The sequence below is a fragment of the Piliocolobus tephrosceles genome, chromosome 1 (assembly GCF_002776525.5).
Source record: "Piliocolobus tephrosceles isolate RC106 chromosome 1, ASM277652v3, whole genome shotgun sequence".
Lineage (NCBI taxonomy): Eukaryota > Metazoa > Chordata > Mammalia > Primates > Cercopithecidae > Piliocolobus > Piliocolobus tephrosceles.
The window spans coordinates 57,697,074-57,721,281 of NC_045434.1; the positions used below are offsets into that span (position 1 = coordinate 57,697,074).

Sequence of the window (24,208 nt, forward strand, 5' to 3'; positions counted from 1 at the left end):
GGGAGAAGCACAGTGGCAAGGAGGAACCAGATGGCTGGAGTCCACTCCGGGTCTGGCCCGTGACCAGTTCCCCAGTGGCCGGTCTCTGGGTCTTGCCCACACATCCTGCCCAGCCTGCAGCTGGTCATGCGCAGGTGTCACTTCCTGCAGTTCACAGTGGGCTCTTCTGTCCCACTGTCAGGCAGGATCCTATGCAAAATATGGGCCTGTGGGGAGCGAGGGTGGGCCGGGGAGTGGCATGGGTGATGCTGGGTCAGTCAGCCAAAAACAGCTGTTCACGAGAAGCCACCCTGCTCCCGGGCAAGAGGCTCTGTGCCTGCCAGCGGGGCTGGCAAGTCAGGACAACTCCGCCCACGTGTGTCTCCTTCCATGGCCCAGGGTCCCTCTCACTCACCAAGGCCTTTCTGTTGGAGACCGGAAGCCTCTCTAGAGGAAACCTTCCCCAGGAAGCCTTTGCCCTCCCACCCACGGTGACTTCTGCCACCTACAGATTCCAGGAATTCCGTGGCCGAGCACCTGTCACAGCCAGGTGCTGGACAAGCAGCAGGGGACCTGTGCAGGCTGAGGAAGCAATTTGGTTTTATATTTGGGAAACAAAGCAAAGAGAGACCCCACTATATTCCTGATACAAAAATCAGGAAGTTAAGCTTTTTCATCAGTCGTGGCTGGTGATGAAGACGTGGACTCTCCCTGAGGGGCCTCTCTGCCCAGGGGATGGGCCAGAATCTCCGGGAGTTGGTGAAACAATTCGTGGTTATCAAAAGGGAAATGTGGGTTCTTAAAGACTGAAAAGCACCGATCTAGGGAAAAAATCACGGTCAGGCATGGTGGCTCATGCCTGTAATCCCAGCACTTTGGGAGACTGAGATGGGAGGTAAGGCTTGAGCCCAAGAGTTCGAGACCAGCCTGGGCAACACAGTGAGATCCCATCTCTACTCAAAAAAAAAAAAAAAAAAAAAGAAAGAAAGAAAAAAAATTACCTTTGTAGAGCCCTTTTCTTATATGATCTTTTTATAGTCTTGCCTTCTTTCCATAAGTGGCAAGGGACTGAGACACATCTGGCATGCACCACACACAGCGTAGTCCAGGCCCTAGACAGGCACATGTTACATTATCAAAAGGCAAAGGCTGCTGTGTTCGGGCAGGTCTAGATGCAGATCGTGGCTCTGTCCTTACTAGCTGTGATCCTGGGAAAGTCACTTCCATACAGAGACCTTTCTCATTTCATAAAATGAGAACGTCACCTGTCACACAGGGCAGTGAAGACACAATGAAAAATGCTCTGAACAGTGCCTAGGATGTAGCAGGTGGTCCACAAATGCTGCTGCCCACTCTTCCAGCAACTGCACCTGCCTCCGGAGACAACATATGGAGTCTGGAGGAGAATGTGACACTCTCAAAGCTCTCTGCTTTCTAACTGGTGAAGCCGCAAACTCACAGCTCAGGAAGTTCTCATCAGGCTGGGCCCAGCCCCAGAGGCCTGCTGCACCCATTCACCCACCCACCCACCACCACTACCAACTCCCTCTCCAAAAGCCCCAGCCAAAAGTCAGCTGGGGGCAGGGGACACCTCCACAGACATTGGTCATTCAGGTTTTATTTATGACAACTTCTTAGAACACACACATCCAATCTAGGAACAGAAATGTACAACATGAGGCTTAAATAAGTTTCATACACTATGTACAGCCATCGGCAGAGGTACAAAACATATATACACCTTGTGCTAGTCACATCGCGGAGGACAGCAGGAGCCTAACGAAGCCTGCAGCCTGGGCAGGGCATGATTGCTAGAAAAGAGCTGGTGGGCGGGGCAGGGCCCTGATTCATCTCAGGGGTCTTCTCTGACCCTCGGCTCTTTGTGAAGCAGTTCTACTTCCTACTTCCCTGCAAGGCCCTCAGGACATGGTTCATGGGACTGAACTGGGGTGTGATGGGGGCTTCAAGATCATGAGTGCTGGGGATGGGGCAGGGGACAGAACAAAGATATCAAAGAAGACACAGAACTTTCCCTGCAAAATCTGTCCTTGCACATAAGAGGGCAGGGAAGGATCTGGGAGTCAAGAGAGGAGGGCCAGGCCCAGGAAGGCCTGTGGGGCATCGGCCACTGACCAGGAGGCTATGCCAAGCGAGGAGAGCAGCGAGCAGTTGCCTGTTTCGGATGGCAAAGGGACACATACCACAGGTCCGGGACACACAGTGGGAAGTCACTGCTCCTGCAGGGCAGGTTCTGCCCCCACAAACACGGTGGTGAACAGACCAGGCACAGGCAACAACCAGGGGATATGCCTGCTCCCAGCCCAGACCACATCGGGGGATGTATGTCCCCCAGAGCTGAGAGTTAGCAGGGCAAAGACGTGTTATGTTCCCTAACTTCACTGCAGCCGCCTGCCGGTGTCTCCCTCCACCACATCAGGCACATGAGAAAGTCCCCGTGACCTCGTGTTTTCCCTATGTGGTTTTGTGCTTTAAACTGCCCTCTGCCCAGGCCACACAGCCCCAGACAGGCAGCAGGGCTGGACAGCTGAGGGTGAAGAGATTCCTAGGCTGAATCCAGGGTGAGGCCATTCCCAGATCCACCGCTGTCCCTTCCCAAGGGGCTGAAGGTGGCACTCTGACCACCTCAGAGGCTTGGGTGTGCCAGCCTCCGCCTGTTAGTCTTTCCTCCTTCCTTGGAAATCTCGCAAGACAACTCCAGGCGCTGCCTTTGAGAGTTCTGGTTGCCTCAGAGGAGTCCGTCACTCACAAGAAAGCAAATACTGAACTGACTGATAGTGAAAACAGGGCCCCAGCACAGGACTATGCTGAAGAGGCCCAAGGGCAGTGGGGATGGAAGACTCCTTCTATCCAGGGAACCCGCTCATAAGCTTCGAAAGCACAAAGTGGGGCTTGACCCAGGAGACAGGGAATCAGAGCAAGCTCTTCAGGCTCACTAGGGCTAGGACTCAGCCTGAATTCAGGCGTTTAGAGATTTGGGGTGCGGGGTTTAGACAGCGCTTTACTCCTGGTCCCATGGTATACAGATGTGGCTGGGCCTGACAAGGCTCAGATCTTAAGATGGGCACAGAAGGGCGAGAAGTTAGCTGACGAGTCCCAGAATTAGCACGAGCCATGGGCCAAGGCCTGGTCTGAGCAAGGGCAGCCCCCTGTCCCAGACACAGGCATCCCCAGTCTCACCTTGGACAGAGCCAACCTGGGAGGAACTTCCCGGGCCCAGGTCTATCAAGTCTGCCTGCGAGACCCTGCCATTGTGCTCAAATCACAACCATTTTGTGCTTCCAACACTTAGGGTGCTTGTGCAGTGAGTGGAGCTGGGGGCCTGCCCCCTAACGATGGACCCTGGACATCCCTGAAAGAGTGGGCAGAGACTCCAACTCTCATGGAGCACAACTTGGGGTGCCTCAGGGATGCTGGGCTCAGGGCTCCTGAAGGACTTCAAGTTTAGAGAGTCAATGACACTTGCCAGGACAGCAGAGCTGGCCCCGCCGTGAGGTAGCTGACCCATCAGAAACAGCAGAAAATGGGCAGTGATGACGAGCACCTCTCGCGGGGCCGTAAGACCACACTTCATGCAAGAACACGCCTTGCAGCTACAGTGCAGTCACCCCAGGTGGGGCATCCCCGGCCCGGCTGTGGGAGCTCCGGGGACAGAGTCTTATGTGTTTCTATCGCTTGTAAACAGTCATGCGGACGGATTCTTTCTTACAGGTTGCAAGGTCAAAACCTTCTGTTCAGGTGGGGAGGGATGGAGAGGAGTGGGAAGAGATTTGTGGCCACATCTCAGAGCTAAGGGGTTACCCAGCACCCCCAGGGTGGCCAGAGGAAGAAGGACTTCCAGTCATTGCAGACAGACTGTTCAGGTCCCGGGAGACCAGCATCTGAGGCAGTCTCCTTCCTGCCATCAGCGGCCCCAGACTTCAATACCACTTCCAGCAGGGCCAGCACCAGCAGGACAGCCTTCTTAGCCTCTGTGGCAGCTCCGAGGAGGGCATGGGGAAGGGACCAGGCCTCACTTAACCTCCACTGGGGCCTGCCTCCCCACCACACTGGGTGCCACATGGAGAGGGCTCCAAGGGCCCTGGCCCAAGATGGAGAGGAGCCAAGGGCAGAAACACAGAACTACCTCCGGTAAGTCCAAGTCACTGCGTCCTCTGAAGGTAGGTGGCGCTGGTTCTTGGCTCCCAGACTGAAGCCGGGAAGCACAAGACCAGCGAAGCAAGGGAAAAACAGGGTGGGCAACTTTGGGTGAGGGTGGGGCGGGGGAGAGGGATGGAGCTCAGTACCTTCCAAGGCCCACTCCTGTAATTCCAGAGTTTCCCCAACAGGGGGCGCCAGAACACTGATTTAACAACCTCCCCGGAGCTCGGTGTCCCCAGCCCCGGGGCAGAGAAACTGCCAACTCCCTCTTCCTTGATAATTTCCTGCAAGGGAGGGCCTGCGCTCCATGCCAGTTTTAAGGCTGAAAATGTGTCTCCTGAATAACCAGAGAGAGAGAAGCTGGAGAGACTCCCCGGCCCAGTGGGGGGCTGCAGGGCTGGGGAGGGGCGGGGGCCAGGGTGCCGGGCCGTCTTCCCCATCCAAGCCGCCTCCCAGCAGACACAGCCCCCACGCTGCTTCCTACGTGGCCCACGCAGGACTCTGGGGTGGAACCCCGGGACCTGGGCTGTGGGGTGAGCGCCCCCGCCTTCCCAGGGGCGCTGGGCACCAGACCTCGCGAGTGAGAAGACACATGTGGTGCCACGGGCATGGCTGGTGTAAGGCTGCCCGGCACGGGTGCCAGGCCCCGGGACGGAGGAAGGCACTGAGCGTCAGGCGGCCTAGAGGCCAGGGGGTACGCTAGAAGGCTCCCTGGGGGCTGTGTCGGGGACAGGTCCAAGCTGCAGAGTGAAAGGAGCAGTCCCCTCCTCCGCAAAGCAAACAGAGGAGGCGGCCCTGGAGGGCCGGGGCAGCGGACTCCCTTTGGAATTTCTGGCCCCCAAGAGCTGAGGGAAAGAATATATGGGAAGAAACTTCAAGTCAGTTTCCAGGAGGCAATAGCAAAAAATAAAAATAACAAAATAAATAACTGAAGTATTTCTGACTGTCTCCCCAAAGGAATCTTTCTAGCAGCTCTACCTTGGCCCCATCCGAAAGGGACCCCAGGGAATTGTTGGGGCCAGCTGGGGCTATCTGCGGGTGGCCAGAGGGTTAAGGGTTAGCTGCAAGGCCCAGCCGCCCACACCTGGTTTCCTTAGCTACCTGAGGACTATCTTTTTGGGCTCAGAGGCAGGTGCAGTGGCTGTAGAGGCTGGGCTGGGAGATGAGGCGAGGCCAGCTCCTCGTAAGGGTGGGATGGGGCCAGGCTGCTGCACCTCCCCACAGGGCCCCACCACTGGGCCAAAGGCCTGAGAAAGGGGCAGAGCCAGTTCAGCAGGAGACATTGTGGCCAGGACCACTGGGAGTGGAACAAGAAGGGATAATGCCCTTTGGCTTCACAGCTTAATTTCCTCCCCAGCCTCTCTCTCACCCAGAGGCTCCTGAGAGGCAGAAGAGGGACTGAGGGAACAGTGTCCTGTGGGAAGGCCAAGGGAGAGGGAGGAGGACAGGAGAGGGGGCCACGCCCTCTGTCCCCAGGGCAGCTGGCCCCATCGGCTGGGTCACAGCTTCCCTTCCATGCTGTCCAGGCTGCCGGGGTCGAGGGTCCGGGGGCATCCCTCTGACCTCACTCCTAGGGTGGGCCGCTGTGGGGTAACCGCCGGACACTCCAGAACTTCACCGTCAGGTCACTGGGGTGGAGGACAAAGTGGAGGGGCGTGGGTCAGCTCTTACAGTGAGCTTGGCTGGCTGCCCCCAAAAGTAGAGGATGAACTGGATTCCCCAAACTCCCCAAATGTGGTTGGGGCTGGGAGGCAAGCATCGCTTACGGGGAGGTGGACTGCAGGTGGTGGGGTGCTGGGCAGATGGAGAGGCCTGTGCACTCGGAGGCCCCCGGGGGAGCTTTGTCATGGGTTTTTTTTTTTTTTTTTTTTGGGATGTTTTGTTTTGTCCAGGCCTGAAGTCCCCCCATCTGCTCCCTGGCACGCATCTCCTGGGGCCTGTCCCACTGTTCATGCTCGGGAGAGGATGATGGGAGCAGGAGGGACCGGCAGGGCACCTCTCTGGGCCAGGCAGGACAGGAAGGGAGAGGAAGAAGGAGGAGTAAAATAATCTCATACCGTTAAGAAGCAGCTCAGATCGAAGTGGGGAAAGAGAGGGAAAAGGAAAGAGGGGGAAAAGGAAAGAGGGGAAGAATGAGAGAGGAGACAGGGAGAGATGGGGAGGGTCAGGGCAGGGTGGTGGCGCGGCCCTTTATGGCCAGGACTCGGCGAGGAAGGCAGGGGGTGAGTCCAGGGACGTAATTCCACAACTTTACCCGGCAGTCACTGTGGGGGGAGAGAGGCGAGGACAGAGAGGAGAGGTGGGAGGAGATGGGAAGGGGAAGGGAGAGAAGGGACAAAGTCGGAACAAGAAAGAAAGCCGTCTGAGTAGCACCCCATGGGACAGAGGGCCTGGGGGCTCCCCAAGCAGGGGGCCAGAGCAGGAGGCGTGTGTAAGAGACATGGTCTGGGGACTGGCAGGGCTGCTCTGTGCTCTGAGAGATACCTGGACGGGAGAAGACAGCCAGGGCAGGGGAGGGTAGGAAGGGCTTGGAGACAAGCGGGCAAGGCCTGGCCCGGGGCCCAGTACCTTCCTCCTCCCCTGCCTAGCGCAGTGCCCAGCATATGGTGGGCACCCACTGAAGGCTGGCACGGGCTAGGTATGCAAAGGAGGCCACCATGGAATCTGCTCTGTGAACTGAGCCTGCGGGGACAACGGCAGGGCCCTAAGCCTCCCAGCCTCCCCTGCCCATACCAGGAGATGAGGGGAGCAGAGGCAGAGCTCTCTGTCCAGCACCCACCTGGAGGCTGTGAAGATGTGCTTGGCATTGGTGCAGATGGCATTGATGGGGCTGTCGTGGCCTTTGATCTCACCGATGGGCGTGAAGTTGTCCACGTTCCAGACCTTGATGACGCCCGCACGGCAGGCGCTGAGCAGCATGGGGCGGCCTGGGATGAAGGCCAGGGCGCACACCCAGTCCTTGTGTGCATTGGGGATTTGCTGCGGGAGGATCAGGGCTGGTGAGGGCTGGGGGAGGTGGTGAGGGAGAGAACCTGCCTCAGGGTCCCTCTTGCTAGTAGTGGAGCTACTTCCAGGGTCCCCTGGCCTCTAGACCTGCCACACAGGCAGGTGACACTGGTTCCAGGAGCCATGCTAGGGTGGCCTGTGCTGTGGGCTTTAGGGGACCAGAGATGGGTCCCTCTGCTCTTCTTCCCAGGTTCAAGCCTAAGATCCTGCCCTGGCAGAGAACCCGTCAGCCCTCACATGGGTCAGGCTAAAACACAAATGCTCCCAGGAAAGGAATTGGGTAACTGAGCTTCACATCCAAATGCAAGAGCTGAGAGCAAAGGCTTTGCCGAGGGCAGGTTGCCTAACGGGGAGATGTGGCATCAGGAAAGGCCGTGGGTGGGGAAGGCAGGACAGAGACAGTGGAGGAAGAGGGAGAACAGGAGGGCTTGGGCAGCTGTGAAAACCACCCGGCCTGGGGCCCACAAGTCCAGGCCCCAGGGTCTCCAAGGCTCTGCGTGTGCTACGGGAACCACCCCACCCGAGTCTACCCTCTCCCCTTCCTCCTGACCCCACCTGGATGAGCTCCTGCTGGTCTAGGTCCCACTTCTTGATGCCATTATCTCGGGAGCCACTGAACAGGATGTCTCCCTGGATGGCGAGACACTCGATGCCGTCGTAGTGCGGGGGCTCAAAGTTGTGAGTGGGGCCGATGGTGCCCGTCACACACTCACCCAGCTCGAACATCTGCGGGAAGAGGGGCCAGGAGGGAGAGACCAAGTGGGAGGAGGGAAGGCAGGGCCTGCAGCACCGTGGACCCAGGGGCCTGAAGACACAGGAGTCTGGCTAGGGTGAGAGCCACTGCCCTCTGGGGAGAGGAGCTTCCCAGCAGGTGAAGGTTCCTGGAGGTGGGGCTGCTCCTTCCAAGGGCCTGGGAACACTGACGGTTCAGGTCTTGACCCTTCCCGTGGACACTGGGGCAGGGGTGGGAGGAGACCAACTCAAGCAAAGCAGGGGTGAATCAGCTCATCACGTCGAGACCCCACAGCTCAACGGGCAGCTGCTAAGGAGAAAGGCGGGTTTGGGGTGTGAGCCTCCCTCTAGAATTCTTTTGTTTTTTTACTAAATATTCACCATAATCCCACCACCCCTGAAAACCCTGCTTCCTTCCAGTTTCTTTTTTGTTAGAGACGGAGTCTCACTCTGTCGCCCAGGCTGGAGTACAGTGGCTCAAACTCAGCTCAAAGCAACCTCTGCCTCCCAGGTTCAAGCGATTCTCCTGCCTCAACCTCCCGAGTAGCTGGGACTACAGGCACCCGACACCATGCCTGGCTAATGTTTTGTATTTTTAGTACAGACAGGGTTTCACCATGTTGGCCAGGCTGGTCTCAAACTCCTGACCTCAAGTGATCCTCCCACCTCAGCCTCCCAAAGTGCTAGGATTACAGGCGTCAGCCACCACGCCTGGCCTGCTTCCTTTCAGTTTCTGACTGTGTATGGACAGTTTTCAATGGCATAATCAGAGAGCAAACAAATTAGTGTTGTTTGTCTACTTCATGTTTGGTTGCTATTTATCATTTTAATAGCTGCAATGCATCCCATTTAGTGGATTTTCCATAATTTGATTGTTATTCTACCCTTCGACATTTAAGTTATGAATTTTTCACCAGTTACAAAATAATGCTGCAATCTATAACTTTCTGCACATAACTTCTTGCCTTCTTTGGGGTGATTTCTTCAGCAAACAACCCCAGAAGGCTTCTAATTTTTCGTGGGTCCTCCCAAGGCGACAGAGGGCAAAGACTGGGGAGAGTGGAAGAGCAGCCCTGACCCAGGCCTCAGAGCTGAGGCAGCCCCAGATACCTTAACGTAGTGGTCCTTGGAGCCTGTCACCACAAGGTCATGCTGGCTGGCTGTCTGGGTGACTGTCAGGCACATCACAGGACCGATGTGGCCAGTCAGCTTGCCAACAGGCTGGAACCTGCAGTGGGAAGAGGCCCAGCCCGGGTAGGTAAATTAGAGGGGACCCTGGCTTGGGGTGGGGTGTCTGCCCCAGAACAAATAGGCCTGGTCAGGGTACTCACCCACCCCCTGCTTGGTTACGGCAAGATCAAGAATCTAGACAACAGCTGCCCTGCGTCCCAGCATTCTCACTAGAGAGGGCACAGGCCCAGCACCATGGGGGGAATAAAGGTGTTGCTGAGGTCCTACCCACCCTGGGGTGGGTCCCCCTGAGCCAAGACCTGGGGACCTTGCCTGGGCATGCCCATGCCCCCTCTCTCCCCAGGTATCACGCTGACCTGCTAAGCTCCCAGATGCGGACGGCGTTGCCCGAGGCGGCGTACAGCATGGTGCCCGAAGGGCTGAGGGCGATCTGGTTGATCTGATGCTCACCCTGAGCACTGGTGATGGCACGGGTGGACGTGGCGGCACAGGCATCCCCTGAGATCACCTGGCCTGAGGATCTGCCCATAAGGGAGAAAGGCAAGGCCAGAGGTCAAAACAATCCATGTGCACAGTGCAGGGAACCAATAAAACGTCACTAAGACCGGCCCAAATAACCCACTTCTTCTAGGAAGTCTTCCTTGACTGACAGAGAAGAGCAAGAGCTTCTCCCATAAGTGAGACCCCGGGGAGAGCTCCACTCCAGTCCCCAGTGAGTCAACTCCCCATGTGGCCTGCCCGGGTGCCTGGTCGCTGGCTTGGAAAGATGGTAAGGCTCAGTCATGAGACTGGGTGTGAACCTGGATCTTCTGGAAATCAACCTCTCTGAGTCTCAGTTTCCTCATCTGTTAAAAGAAGTGATTATATCCATTCTGTTTACTTTCTTTTTTTTTTTTTTTTTCTGAGATGGAGTTTCGCTCTTGTTGCCCAGGCTGCAGCGCAATGGCGTGATCTTGGCTCACCGCAACCTCCGCCTCCCGGGTTCAAGCGATTCTCCTGCCTCACCCTCCTGAGTAGCTGGGACTGTAGGCATGCACCACCATGCCAGGTTAATTTTATATTTTTAGTAGAGACGGGTTTCTTCACATTGGTCAGGCTGGTCTTGAACTCCTGACCTCAGGTGATCCACCTGCCTCAGCCTCCCAAAGTGCTAGGATTACAGGCATGAGCCACCACACCCAGCCTGTTTACATTTATTTATTTGTTTGTTTGAGATGGAGTTTCACTCTTGTTGCCCAGGCTGGAGTGCAAGGGCGCAATCTCAGCTCACTGCAATCTCCACCTCCCGGGTTCAAGCCATTCTCCTGCCTCAGCCTCCTGAGTAGCTGGGATTACAGGCATGTGCCACCATGCCTGGCTAATTCTGTATTTTTAGTAGAGATGGGGTTTTACCATGTCGGTTAGGCTTGTCTAGAACTCCCGACCTTAGGTGATCTGCCTGCTTCGGCCTCCCAAAGTGCTGGGATTATAGGCGTGAACCACCATGCCCAGCCTTGTTTACTTTTTTTTAAAGACTTAATTTTTTTTTAGGCTAGTTTTAGGTTCACAGCAAAACTAAGCATAAGATACAGAGATTTCTCACATGCCCCTGCCCCCACACAGGCACAGTCTCCCCTGTTACCAACCAGAAAGCTGCCTGGGTTTTCATTATGAACCCATGTTGACGTGTTGTTATTGCCCGAGTCCACAGTTCACGTTCGGGTTCACTCTTGGTGTTGTACATTCTAAGGGTTTGAATGAATGTATAATGGCATGCATCTACCATTACAGCATCGTACAGAATCATTTCACTGCCCTAAAAACCCTCTGTTTACTTTATTTATTCATTATTATTATTTTTTGAGACAGGGTTTGCTCTATTGGCCAGATTGGAGTGCAATGGCACAAACATGGCTCACTGCAGCCTCGACCTCCTGGGCTCAAGCAACCCTTCCACCTCAGCCTCCTGAGTAGCTGGGACTACAGGCACGCACCACCATGCTCAGCTAATTAAAATTTTTTTTTGTAGAGACAGGGTTTCCCTTTGTTGCCCAGGCTGGTCTTGAACTCATGGTCTCAAGTGATCCTCCTGCTTCAGCCTCCAAAATACCTGGGATTATAGGCATGAGCCACTGTGCCCAGCCTGTTTACTTTTTAAGGATCAAATTAATAGATTGTAGCTTACAGTGTTAATGTAAGGATGTAGTAGGACTTCTGCTAAAAAAAAAAAAAAACAAAAAAAAAACAAAAAAAACCTTTATTTTGCAAGGCTCTTGGTCTCAGTTCTGCCTCCCCTGCCCTATGCCTGTGTGTCTGAGACTGTCGGGGCAGGGCTCAGGGCCATGACTGGGTAGTCGCCTACACAGACAGTGTCCAGCATGGCTTTGGGGGCTCGCCCTGTTTCCTAGCTCCTCTTTCAGACTCACAGGATGATATCTAACACACCGCAAGGGTCAGGGCTTGGGGGACTGGGCCGTGGGTAGAGGCCAGGCAGGCCAAAAATTCCTCTAGTGGTGCTACCCCAGACACTGTCTCCCAAACCAAGAGATCTCACCTTGTACCCCAGGGTCAAGCCAAATTCATAGGCTGGTAATGGTCTTTGATGCCCATGTAGCTGTGCTGTGCTGTGCTGAGTGGGTCACTTGGGCTGGGAGCATTTGCACCCAACCCAGCCTGCTGCAGCCCACCATTGCGAGGCAGGCGAGGGGTACTCACGTGAGAGTCCGAATGCACTTGGCTGAGTCCCGGATGTCCCACACCTTGATGTAGGAGGTGGACACGGAGAACACAAGCCCCGAGTGGCTGCAGTACTTGATGGAGACCACATTGTTGGGGTGGCCCTTTAGAGCGGCGATCTCCTGTCCCGTAACCAAGTTCCACATCTTGCAGCTTCGGTCTGTGAGAGATGGGAGGAAGCCACAGGGAAGGGAGGGATGTCAGCCACTAGGGGGCGTAGCTCTGTCTCTGCAGGGGCTGCCCAGGGTAGGGGAAAGGGATCCAGAGAGCTCCAGTGGATGGAGCTCCAGGTCTGAGAGAGAGAAACACACACACACACACGTGTGCTCACTGGCATGTGTGTGTGCTAGTAAAAACTCAGGGGAGAGAGAATTCTCTCAGAACTTCAGACCAGGGTTCCTCAAGCAAACTTTCCACTAATACCAGAGTTCTGTGAGCCACACTGCTAAACTGTCCAGGGCTAAAATAAAACTCTTAAGCTTTTATGATGCCTGTTCCTCCAAACGCTAATTGCTGACAAAGTAAATGAACCAGTGCAAGCAAGTGTTATGGGAAAACTTGGACTCAATCAATCACGCCTAGACTGACAGTTATCCCCCTACTGCCGTGGAGAGCTGTATTTATGCTTGTGTTTTAGTATGCGTGTCTATTATAGACTAGTTCTGTTGGTAAAATGAATGAATGAAAGAATGAGTAAATAAAGAATTCTGTATTTGCTTATTGAGATACGGTCTTGCTCTGTTGCCCCGGCTGGAGTGTAATTGCACAAACACAGCTCACTGCAGCCTTGACCTCCTGGACTCAAACGATCCTCCCACCTCAGGCTTCTGAGTAGCTGGGGCTATAGGCACATGTCATTGTGACTAATTTTTTATTTTTTGTAGAGACAGGGTCTCACTATGTTGCCCACCCAGGTAGTCTCAAACTCCTGGGCTCAAGAGATTCTCCCGCCTCATGCTTCCAAAGTGCTGCAATTATAGGTATGAGCCATTGTGCCCAGCCTGGTAAGACGTTTGACTTTGTTGCTGTAATTAGGTAAGCGTGACTTTGTAAAGTGCTGCTGCGATCATAGGGAGTGCCTAGATGTATCAGCTGGGGTCATGTCGGGCAGTGCAAGTATGGGTGGGGCACCTGAGAAGCTTCCTGAAGTTTCCCTGGGAGCTCTGGAAGGAAGTGCTGGATGGAGCCACCAGGTCAGGTATGAAGGAAGGCTTGGCCAAGGATGCATGGGATGGAGGCCTTGAGCCAAGGTAAGAAACAAGGGTAGTAAGTAAATAGACCCCCATATCCTCAACTCCTGGAGTCTCTATGTTCTTATCTCCTTTATAGACCACTCTGACAAAGGAAGCAGGGGTGAGTAGGAGACCCCAACCCTACCTGGCTAGTTGGGGTTCCACGTACCTTTGGACCCTGTGAATAGCAACTCATCCGTGGCATCCAGGCAGAGGATGGGTTTGGTGTGGCCTTCGGCCATGGAGACGCACTGCAGTGGGGCTGTCCGTGCACCCTTGGCTCCTCCAACCGGGGAGATGATGCCCCTTCCAGGGAGAGAGGAAGAGAGGGCATGCTCATCAGCCAGCGAGACCATGGCCAGGCTGATCAAGGCACGTGTGTGGGACGGGGACAGGGCGGGGAGGGGATGAGGACCTCATAACAGGGACTTTAAGGACTTTAGCCAAATTCCACCAAGGTCTGAGAGCCGGGAATGGGCTACAGAGTGGAGATGGCCTGTCTTAATCAGCAATCTGTCAGTTGCCATCCTGAGCACTTCTGGGGAAGCAAACCCTGTGCTAGGCACAGCTAGAAGGTGCAGGAGGTGTGGGCTCTGTCCACAGAGAGTTCCCGTCTGACAATGTCTGACCCAGATCATGAGACATGAATGCACCTCGGTCCAGTTGGGCAGGGCACAGGCCCGGGGGCTGGAACTGGGCCCTACAGCTTCCACCAGAAGCTGCATGCTGCTTTAGTTAACCAAGTGTGAGGGAGGGGTGCTGAGAGGGAGGGGTGCTCAGGCCACCACTCCCATGCACCCTGATCCCAGTAAATCCTTCTGCCAGTGACTGCCTCTGGGGCTGGCATCTTCCAAGCAGAGAGCCATGTGCACACATACACACCCCTCTCGGACCAACGGGGCCAAACCTGTGACTGGCATTTCCAAAGGGCTAAATCCCTTAGGGGCCGACTTGGCTTTGGGGTAGGAGGTTTGGGGCTCTCTGGAATGGGGCCAGCTTGGCTTTGGGGTAGGAGGTTTGGGGCTCTCTGGAATGGGGCTGTATGGACGTGGAAGGACACCTCCTTGCTCCCATGATGCTGGGGCAGCGAGAATGAGCCTGGCCCAAGTGAGGGTGAGGATTCTGACACATCCAGCTTCCTGCGGTTCTGAGAATGATTTATTTTCTCAGTGAGGGTCTTTTGGGATGAGACCCTGGCTGAGTTATGTCTGAAAATACATCCTAGCTTTGTTTCTTTTCCCAAGAGAACGCTGCTCCTGACAGTGACTCTGTGGCCAAGGGTCTACTGAAATGATCAAGGTTTTGCCTGTGGTGCTTCTGGCACAGCTCCCCCGAGACTCCGCCAGGCCCACCCTTGAGGATGGTGGTCAGATATGTCCAGCTGCCAGCCGGGTGCCACACATGCACAAATAGCTCCCCAAGCTGCTCCAGCGCTCTGCTTTTGACAATGGTTTGGCTTCAGTGCATGGCCACAGAACTATGTCAGAGGGATCACGCTCCCCCCGATGACAGCCTGGCCAGCTGGCTAACATCTTGTGGTGGCAAAGCCTCATGACCCGCAGTAAACCAGACGTCGACACCCAGGGCTGGAGGCTCAAGGAGCTGAGGCAGCCTGCCAGGAGAGCCCAGGAAGCCCTCGCCCATGAGGGGCCCTTGGCTGCCAAGGGCTTGGGCCCCCAGGTCCTGAGTCTTACTCCTCATTGTGGGGTGTGGTGCTGGGCTGGCGGGGAGAACCAGCCTCCAGCCATCCCACAGGCTAAGGGAAGGAGAGGTACCCGCACATCTATGTGCCAAGACGTGTGGGCAAGGGGTGCTGCCCCCATGGTGCCCTTCCCAGAGCCAGTGTCTGAAGAGCTCACCCCCAGCACAAGCTGAGGGAATCAGAGGACCCAGAGCACACCACTGGCACTCCCAAAAGGAGCAACCCTCAGCATTTCCCCTGCCTTCCAGTTGTGGAGAACTCAGCCCCAGCCCAGCATCCCCTAGGCCTCCATGCTGCACCCCTCCCTGCCCAGGTGAGAAGGGAGAAGAGAACAGGGCCTGCGACAAGCAACTGTGCACCCTCCCCAAGCCCCCAGCTCTAGCTGGTGCAGTCCAAGGCCTTGTGGCCACCCTGAGAGGGAGGAACCATGAGGGCAGGAACAAGTCTGGATAGGGGGCAGCAGGGAGGGGCGTGGAGGGGCCGCATGCTGAGGACACGGGTGTCAGGCAGGAGGGATGCAGGAGAGAGAGAGAGAAGAGGGTGCCGAGAGTGACAGTGGGGAACCAAACACGAGAGACGTTCTGTGTGTACCTCAGGACCTCCGACAAAGAGGAGTCGCTGTCATCAGACCTGGGGAGGGCAGAAAATTAGCTGGATTAGGGGGTGAGAGGAGACACACACACAGAGGGACGCAAAGGCGGCAGCAGCGTGTGGGGTGGTCAGAGGGCAGGTTATTCTCTTCCAGGGGAGCAGAGACAGGCAGAGGAATGAGGGCCTCAGGAGAGCAGGGGAGGAGGTAGGTGGGCTGGTCTGGGAGCTGGGACTCTCCCCCAGGAATGGGCCGCCAGGGTCTCTCGGCTTGCAGGGGAGGAGCAAGGACGGGGCCACGGGGAGACATGGGAGCACCAGCCCCACCCGTGGGGAGATGTTTCCGGGGCTGTTTGCTGGTTCCAAGCTCTCTGGCTGCCCCATCACACAAGCTGGGGGCACCTGCCCCACCCCAGCAATGCTCGCACCTGCCCAAGGCTGAAGGAAGCCATGCCTGATCCTACCCCTCCCTGGGAGCTGGCTTCTTCCAGCAATTCCTCAAGGGCTCACTTATTTACAAAGCCCACTATCCCCAGGGGGCCCACTGCGACAGTGCCTAGAAGCTGGCTCTGCACCATGCACAGGCTCCAAGACCTGGACCACTGGACAAGACCAAGGCCTCCAGAAGACCACCAGGCTGGGATGGGCAGAGTCCTGCCCCAATCCTTCCAAAAAGGGGACCTGCTGATTGTGACAACATGGAGATGGGCTAGGAGTGATCCATGGCTCCCCACACAGCAGTCTGGGCCAAGATAGGTTTGGGGAAGGAGGTGTCTGGGGTGCCACGTCTGCAGGGCTCTGACTCCTGGGCTCAGCATTCATCGAGTAGTATTTTGACCCAGGAAGGGGCACTTCTGTGAGGAGGTGGGGAAGGTGGACCTCAGGCACTAGATACAAGGACAAGTATTTTCTAGCATGAGAAGAAAGGTCCCTGAAGGACACAGCAGTGTTGTCCCTGGGGCAGGGAAGCATTCAGGGAGTTAAGAGAGGAGCCCTCTTGAGGGCTGCAGAGAGCAAAACAGGACCAGGGTGGGCCCAGCAATGCCGGGGAGCCCAGAGCAGCACATGGAGGATAGGGTCCTTCCGGTTCCCGAGGCACAGCAGGCAGGGGCTGGAAGTCCCAGGCTCTGAGTGCAATTCTGCCACTTTCCAGGTGAACATCCCTGCCTCCCTCTTTGAGTTTCATTTCCTCTTATGTGAAACAGGGAAGACGGTTCTCGTGGTTGTTTTACTGCCTAATGAAATCACATATATGAAAGCAGGTTGTAAAGCACGGGGAGAAAGCCTTCTGAATGCAGGGGAGGCTGTTAACATAAACCACACCGTTAGTCATTAGAGTCTTGCATCAGGAGCTGTGCATATAGGTGGACCTGAACCTGCCTAAGGAAGGCAATTTGGGGGTCTGGTCTCTTTCTGCTGGGAGAATACACAGAGTGGAGTGGCTGACGCTGAAGGAAGGGGCTTCAAGCAGACTCAAAGCAGCAGCAGAGGTGGATTAAAGGGCAGCTCTGGAGAGCCCTTGGACACCTGCCCCATGCAACCAGCCCGCCTGACTGCCCGGCCCCAATCCCTGTGGCCTCCTTCTTGCCCTCTCCTGAGGGCCTGGCATGCTCAGAAGAAGGGCCCATGGTCAGTACAGGAAGGAGAGAAATGCCAGGAGAGGGCATCAGGGCGTCAGCTCTTGTGGGGGCTGGAACTTCAGGCTGGGGTTGGCTTGGCCGCCTGAGCCCTCCTCCAGCAAGGACCGTCCACAGGCTCCCCATTGCCACCTCGGTGCCCTCCCCGCCTTGCTCCTCAGCCCTGCTTACTTGTCCAGCGCTGACCCCTGGCTCTGATTACTGGTGAGACGAGAGAAGACATTTCGGTCATTGCGGGGCCGAGTGGGAGGGGATGATGGGGGTGTGAATCCCACATCTGTGGACCTGGTGAGTCGGGACACAGGGCAGCCTGTTAGTGACCACCCCTGCCCACAGGCCCCCACTTGGTGCTGGGCTTCCACCTTCTGCCTTGGCTGTGAGGCCCGCAGGGCAGGGCCTGCTGTGCAGTATTCTCAGAGCTCAACACCCAATTAAACTCCTGGATGCTGCCTTTAAACATCAGTCCTCATCATTTGCAGATTCCATATTTGGGAATTCACCTATTTATTAAAATGTATGTGTGGTCAGGTGCGGTGGCTCATGCCTGTAATCCCAGTAAATTGAAAGGCCGAGGTGGGAGGATTGCTTGAACTTAGGAGTTTGAGACCAGCCTGGGCAATGTGGAGAGACCTCACCTCTACAAAAAGTAAAAAAAATTAGACGGGCATGGTGGTGCATGCCTGTAGTCCCAGCTACTTGAGAGGCTAAGGCAGGAGGATCGCCTGAGCCTGGAAGGTGGAGACTGCAGCGAACCCTGATCGTGCCACTGTACTCCAGCCTGGGTGATAGAGTAAGACCCTATCTCTAAAAAGAAAAAAATCCTCCTGCCTCCCACCAAGGCAGGTGGCAAGAGGCCATCTTGAGCCCCTGCTTTCCACTATTTAGCTGTGTGCCACCAAACCTCTTAATTAAGTGCATGGACGAGAAAACCCTGAAAGTCATCCTTCGATCTACAGAAGCTCTGTGGGCCTGGCCCACATGTGGGTGACCAGCTGGGCACTTCCCTGCCATTCTGCATTGATCTCTTTTTCCTTTGAATTTCCTTCCTTCCTTTCTTCCTTCCTTCCCTCCCCCCTTCTTCCTTCCCTCTCCCCTTCTTCCTTCCTTCCTCCTTCCCTCCCTCCCTCCCTCCTTTCCTCTCCCCCTTCCTTCCTTCCTCCCTTCCTCCCTTCTTTTCTTCTTTCCTTCCTTTTCTTTTCTCTGAGATAGAGTCTCGCATTGTCACCCAGGCTGGAGTGCAATGGCGTGATCTTGGCCCACTGCAACCTCTGCCTCCCAGGTTCATGCAATTCTCCTGCCTCAGCCTCCCAAGTAACTGGGATTACAGATGCATGCTGCCACGCCCAGCCAATTTTTTTGTATTTTAGTAGAGACTGGGTTTCACCATGTTGCCCAGGCTGGTCTTGAACTCCTGAGCTCAGGCAATCCACCCGCCTCAGCCTCCCAAAGTGCTAGGATTACTGGCGTAAGCCACTGCATCTGGCCTTTCCTTTGAATTTCTAATCTCCTCTCACACGATAAGGCCTTAAAAAGACCTGAAAGCTCCCCAGAACCCATGGTCACGAAAAGGGGCTGAAGCACATCACTGCAATGACTAATCCAAGCCACTACAAAGCCACTTGTGTTGGGTGCACATTAGCAAACAGTTTCCAGCACCTGGCTCGGCTATTCACTTTAAAGTGCATTATAGAGATTACATTTCTTTTTCTTTTCTTTTCTTTTTTTTGTAGACAGAGTCTTGCTCTGTCACCCAGGCAGCAGTGCAGTGGCACGATCTCAGCTCACTGCAACCTCTGCCTCCCAGGATCAAACCATTCTCATGCCTCGGCCTCCCGAGTAGCTGGGATGACAGGCATGCACCACTATGCCTGGCTACTTTTTATATTTTTAGTAGAGATGATGTTTCACCATATTGGCCAGGCTGGTCTCAAACTCCTGGGCTCAAGTGATCTGGCCGTCTCCGCCTCCCAAAGTGCTGGGATTACAGGTGTGAGCCATTATGCCTGGCCCATTTCTTGAGTCCACACCTGACAGGGTGGGAAGGGACCATTGGGTGAAGCTGAATGGCTCAGTCAAACTGGCCCAGGTTACACTGTGCACAAGAGATGATCAACAGAGCAGAACATCACAGCCACTCATGCACCCAAGGACTAGACTGGTGGTGACTCTGGAGCAGATTCTAGAAGACGATCTCACCTAATGGGCTGCCCTCGGTCGTAGGACTTCCTTCTCGTCAGCGGGGACGTCTCTGCGGCTCGAGACTGCCTGGGGCTGGAACAGAAGAGTCCAGTGAAGCCCAGATCCATCTCCATCCCTGCCCCAACCCACATTCCCGTTCCCGTCCTTACAAAGTGCTGCCCCGGGTAGGCAGGCTGACGGTGCGCGAGACCCTGTCCCGGTAATAGGGGTCTCGGACAGAGAAGCCTACTCCGTCCTCTTTGATCTCAACAAGGGAGGCCAGGGACTTGGTGATGTTCTTGGTGGAGATATCCAGTGGGGGACCCAGGCACTCGGCCGACACAGCTTTCATTTGGGCAGACAGCTTGGGCTCACTCTGGGAAAGGAAGAACAGGGTGGATCAACTTGCCCAAATGGCATGGCACATAAAGGGGAGCCAGGGGAAATTCTATTTTTTTTTTTTTTTTAGACAGTAGTGCAAACCTGGCTCACGGCAGCCTCAACTTCCTAGGCTCATGTGATCCCCCTACCTCAGCCTCCTTGAGCAGCTGAGACTACAGGCATGGCCACCATACCCGGATAATTTTTACATTTTTTTTCCTGTAGAGATAGGGTCTCACCGTGTTGTCCAGGCTGGTCTTGAACTCCTGGGCTCACAAAATCCTCTTGCCTCAGACTCCCAAAGTGCTGGGATTACAGGCATGAGCCACTACACCTAGCCCTCCCGGAAATTCTAACAAGAGAAATGATGCTGTCTTGGCCTAAGGTAGAGGACCTGATGGAAGGACCCAGACAGACATCACCTGTGCTCCACAGCTAAACTCTCCGGGTTTCTGGAGAATCCAGAGCAACTGAAATGGTTTCACTGCCCTTAGCTGGACTCCGTAAACACAGAATGCCCAGCCTGACTTCTTTGCGGGTCACCAGCTAATCAGTTTACCTCAAAACTATGCATAATTTGCTATTCCCAGTCTGAAGCTTTTCCCCTCCTTGTCTCCTTAAAAAACCCTGCATCTTGCTTCAGTCTAATGGAACTGATCCTCGCTGTTAGGTAAACTTCCTTACTGTTGACTCCCATATGGTTGAATTGACTGTGTGCACGTAAGATAACCAGACATGTAGAGGTGGGTTTTGACTCAGAGCATGAGGCAGAATCAGGGGTGAGGGAAAGCGGATATTTTTGAAAAGCAGGGCCCCTGGTTATGGTGCTGTTGCTAGCAGGGTGGCAACAGAGGCTGGCGGTCCCTCTCCCACCTTCCACCCACCTCAGAAGGAATGGGCTGTAACAGGTTACATATCTGGACAACCCCCAGTTCCAGGCTAAATTTTCTTGGCACCTCCCTCCCAGCTGGGAACAATATTGTATTATGGCTGAGGATGGAACAGAGCCACAGTGAGCGGGGAACAGGCTGTGGGGAGGCTGGTCCTGCTGCACCCATTGCCTGACTTCCAGCGGGGCTCACCTTGAACTTGAAATCATCATGGCTGGTGGACCCTTTCATGGTGAATGACTGGGAGAAGCTGCAGAAGAAGCAGAGAGAGTTCAGGATCCTGAGGAGCCCCTAAATTCAGGCTCAGCCCTGGGACCTATGGCAACTCCTCCCACCAGCCCCAGGTACATGCTGAGAGCCAGCCTCTCACTCCCAGCTTGCAAACTCACCTCCCCTCAGAGAACTCTGAGATCTCCTCATCGGTGCTGGCATAGCCGTTCTCTGTGGGAGGGCAGGAGGGAGGGAAAGGGGTTGAGGAGCCTCATCCAAGTGTCGGGGGAGGGATGATGGTCTCCCTCCTATATCTCACCCACTGGAATCAGACCAGGGCTCCTGGTGGGGGTTAGGGGTGGTTCTGGGGGAAGTGAGGGCCTCCTGGGGGTCCGAGTTCGAGAGCACTGGAGTGCCAAGGAGCTGGCAGCTTCCACCCGCCCCTACCCGTACCCTGCTGCACATTGTAGATGAGGGCCTGCAGCTCGGGGTGAGCCTCGGCCTTCTCACGCAGGGCGTCCAGGAGCAGATGGTTCTGGGAGGAGCCTGCCATATCTGTCTGCCTCAGTCGGCCCTCCAGCAGCCGGATCTGGGCTTCCTTTTGTGCCACTTGCAGTCCCTGGGGGCAGGGAACAAAGCCTGGAGTTACCTCTCCTGACCTGGGGTTGGGGGTGCCCCATATCACACAACCTGCACTCCTCAAGACACCTTGGAGGGTTCCCTTCCAGCTCCCAACATCACCCTTGTACCTAGCACAGACCTGAGAGCGCCGCCAGCCCCCTTAGCTCCCACATACACACATTAAGTGACGGTCACCTTAGGACACACCCTATTATGGGCAAGGTTACGTCCTCCCAAAACTCATATTCATCTACAGCCAAGGAGAGAGGCCCCAGAAGAAACCAGCCCTGCCAACACCTGCATCTTGGACTTCCCACCCTCCAGAACTGGGAGAATATAAATAAATCTCTTGTTTGAGGCTCCCAGACTGGTACTTGGTTATGGCAGCCCTAGCAAACTCATAAAGTCCCCAGACACAAAGCAGAGCTGAGAGAAGCTCAGTGGGGCCCGGGGCAGGGGTCAGTCAGCAGAGTCTCCTGTCTCCTTCCAGAGTTACACAGATTCACACCATGTAGGGTCTGTCCCCAGAGACCACAGGCCCCAGGAGAGAAGGAGGCACGTCCTCTGGTTAGCTCTCTGTCAAGGAGAGGGGAGAGGAGCCCAAGAAACGTCAAGGGACACCTGATGTTCTGGTGTAAACCCTCCCGGGTGGAATGTGGTCTGTCTGTCGTTCCCCTACACCCACATACACACACTTCTCCCTCCACCTCCAACAGACTCAAGCCCAGCACCGCTTTGGATAGGCTTGGGCCAGACACCCAGGGTCAACTTTCACAGAGGCCCTGCTGTGTGCCAGGTGCCAGGCCACATCCCTTACACACAGCATCTCGTTAAAGTCACACAGCAAGCTATAAGCTTGGTACGGTCACCCTCTCAGCTTTATGGCTGTGGCATGGGAGGTGCAGAGGTTAGGTGGCTTACCTAGCCTGTGAGTGATGCAGGTGAGGAGGAGCCAGTCCCCTGGGCTTCACACTAGGGTATATCACAGAGGCATCTGTGCCCATAGAGACCCCTGCCCAGGTACGCGCCCAGCTTACCTTGTCAATGGATGCCTTGAGGAAGTTGTCTAGCAGGAGGCGGGCTTCAGCCAGGGAGCAGGAGCTGATGACCACGGATGTGTCTGTGGAGTCCAGCTCCTCCTAGGACCGGGAGGTAGAGAGCCCCGTCGCCTGGGGCTGCCCCTGCCACCCACTTCTCCCGCCTCTGCCCCACCAGGCCCAGCCTTGCAGATACCTTGGTCTCCTCTAGCTGCACAATGGTGGCCTGGCAGTCGGTGATGCTATCATTGATGTAGTCAATGTTGGCTGCCAGCACCTCGATCTCCTCGGCCAGCTCCTGTAGCCCCTTCTCTTCCTCGGGGCTCTCAGCCTGCAGCCGCTCCCGCTTCTTCCGCAGTGCCTCCTGCAGGAGGAACAGCTCCTCCCTTTTCTGGGGTCGGAGGGGAGGGTGGTGATTGTGATGAAGGAGAGGCCTCAGGTAGCTGCCCAGCCCTGCCCATAGCTCCCACCACAGGCTGGCCTGTGAGGTCCCCCCAGCACCTCGGGATTTCAGAGCAGGCACAAGGAGCAGAGGGAGGTGGGGCGGGAAAAGTTTGAAGAGCCAGAGAAGTTGGAGGTGACAGGACAGGCAGAGGGGCGGGATGGGAGAGAAGGGGGAGGCAGGGTTCACCTTGATGAGTCGCTCCATGTCAGCCTCCAGGTTGACAATGGTCATTCTCTGCATGACGATGTCGATGATCCGTCGCTCCAGGGACTGCCACTTGAGCCTTGCTGCCTTACTGAAGCTCTGGCTGGTTCCCTTCTTCTGGAACTTCTTTCTAGGAGACATAGGCAAAGGGGATTGGATGGGACTCCTTTTAACCTCTATAGTTCCACCGAACCCCCTACCTGGAGCTGACAGCCACGGGGACCCAGAGCACTCCCAAGAGCTTCCCTCTTCCTCACCCTGGTCCTGCCCCATATTCCCACCCCCTCTGCCTGCCAGGCCAGAGGACTGCCAGTCCACCTTACCGGGCAGGCCGGGTGCCATTGATAGTGGGTGCAGGGTGGTCCCCCAAGAAGTGGTTGATTTTGCGGTTCCACTGGCGCACGATGCTGGAGACAGAGCGGGCCCCTGATTCGGCCTCAGATGAGGTAGTGCTGGCCGACACCTCGGCCCCAGAGTCCAGCATGGGTGGCTTTAGTCCTGCACGCCCTGCCACCCGCTCAGACATGGGCTTGGCTAGGCGCCTCAGTGCAGAAACCTGGGGCAGCAGGGAGAAAAGAGGGAGCCGGTGAGCTGGGTGGCCTGGAGCCACACAGAAGGGCCCGGGTTGGGGTGCCAGGCAGCAGGAACACAGAGGCTGCTCTGTGCTGGACTGGGCTTGGGCTGCAAAAGGGCCAAGGGATCTCTGTTTGATGTGACATGAACACAAAAGAGGCTGCCACCTTCTTTTTTTTTAATGCACAGCTCAGGCATCTGGGAATAGGCCTGCAGTCTGCCCTGCAGCCTGAGCTCTTGTTGAGAAAGGCCCTTCTAATAGGTTGGACACAATTTGGACACCAACTATACTTGCTGAATGGAAGTAGGGAGAGTCAGGGCCATAAGCAGGGCTTGCTTCCCTTCCCTGCCAGCTCTGGCAGAACTGGGAAATACCGCCTTTATTCCACCACGAGGAAGTTGGAGGTCCAAAAGAGAAGGCAAGCAACGCACGCACGCACACTTGCACGCACACATGTGCAGCAGGGCCAAGGCCCCGTCAGCCCCTCAAGTGAGCTCACCTCCTGGGTCTTCCTCCTCAGGACCATCTCCTGCTGCCGCTTCTGGGACTCCAGAGCTCGGATCTGAAACTGTGGGAGACAGAAGAGGGCTGGGCTCCACACTCAGGCACCTCAGCCCTCTCTGTGCACAGGCTGGCTAGCTCTGTAGTTGAAAGCCTGGGCTTCAGGGTGATTCTCATGCAGCCAAACTCTTGATAAAGTGGGACCCAGAGTTGAGCTCCCCTCCCCA

At 55.7% G+C, this 24,208-nt stretch overlaps 1 protein-coding gene across 8 annotated transcripts in view; it reads right to left on the bottom strand.

Annotated features, from left to right (window-relative positions):
* Positions 1–1,577: 1,577 nt before the first annotated feature.
* The window catches only part of KIF21B (kinesin family member 21B), a 53,799-nt gene continuing 31,168 nt past the window's right edge, over positions 1,578–24,208 (bottom strand). For 2 of the 8 annotated variants that reach the window (XM_023224755.1, XM_023224754.1), the window contains exons 17-35: positions 23,980–24,048; positions 23,230–23,462; positions 22,889–23,036; positions 22,454–22,648; positions 22,258–22,359; positions 21,053–21,218; positions 20,779–20,830; positions 20,582–20,639; positions 19,289–19,494; positions 19,137–19,211; positions 17,112–17,225; positions 15,307–15,345; positions 13,183–13,319; positions 11,761–11,941; positions 9,423–9,587; positions 8,986–9,103; positions 7,699–7,869; positions 6,917–7,116; positions 1,578–5,765 (exon numbers count right to left, since the gene is read on the bottom strand). In XM_023224755.1, the coding sequence (XP_023080523.1) occupies positions 5,708–5,765; positions 6,917–7,116; positions 7,699–7,869; positions 8,986–9,103; positions 9,423–9,587; positions 11,761–11,941; positions 13,183–13,319; positions 15,307–15,345; positions 17,112–17,225; positions 19,137–19,211; positions 19,289–19,494; positions 20,582–20,639; positions 20,779–20,830; positions 21,053–21,218; positions 22,258–22,359; positions 22,454–22,648; positions 22,889–23,036; positions 23,230–23,462; positions 23,980–24,048 (2,487 nt within the window). In that variant the 3' untranslated portion in view covers positions 1,578–5,707. The other 6 variants (XM_023224757.1, XM_023224756.1, XM_031935724.1 and 3 more) reach the window with 5 other exon arrangements.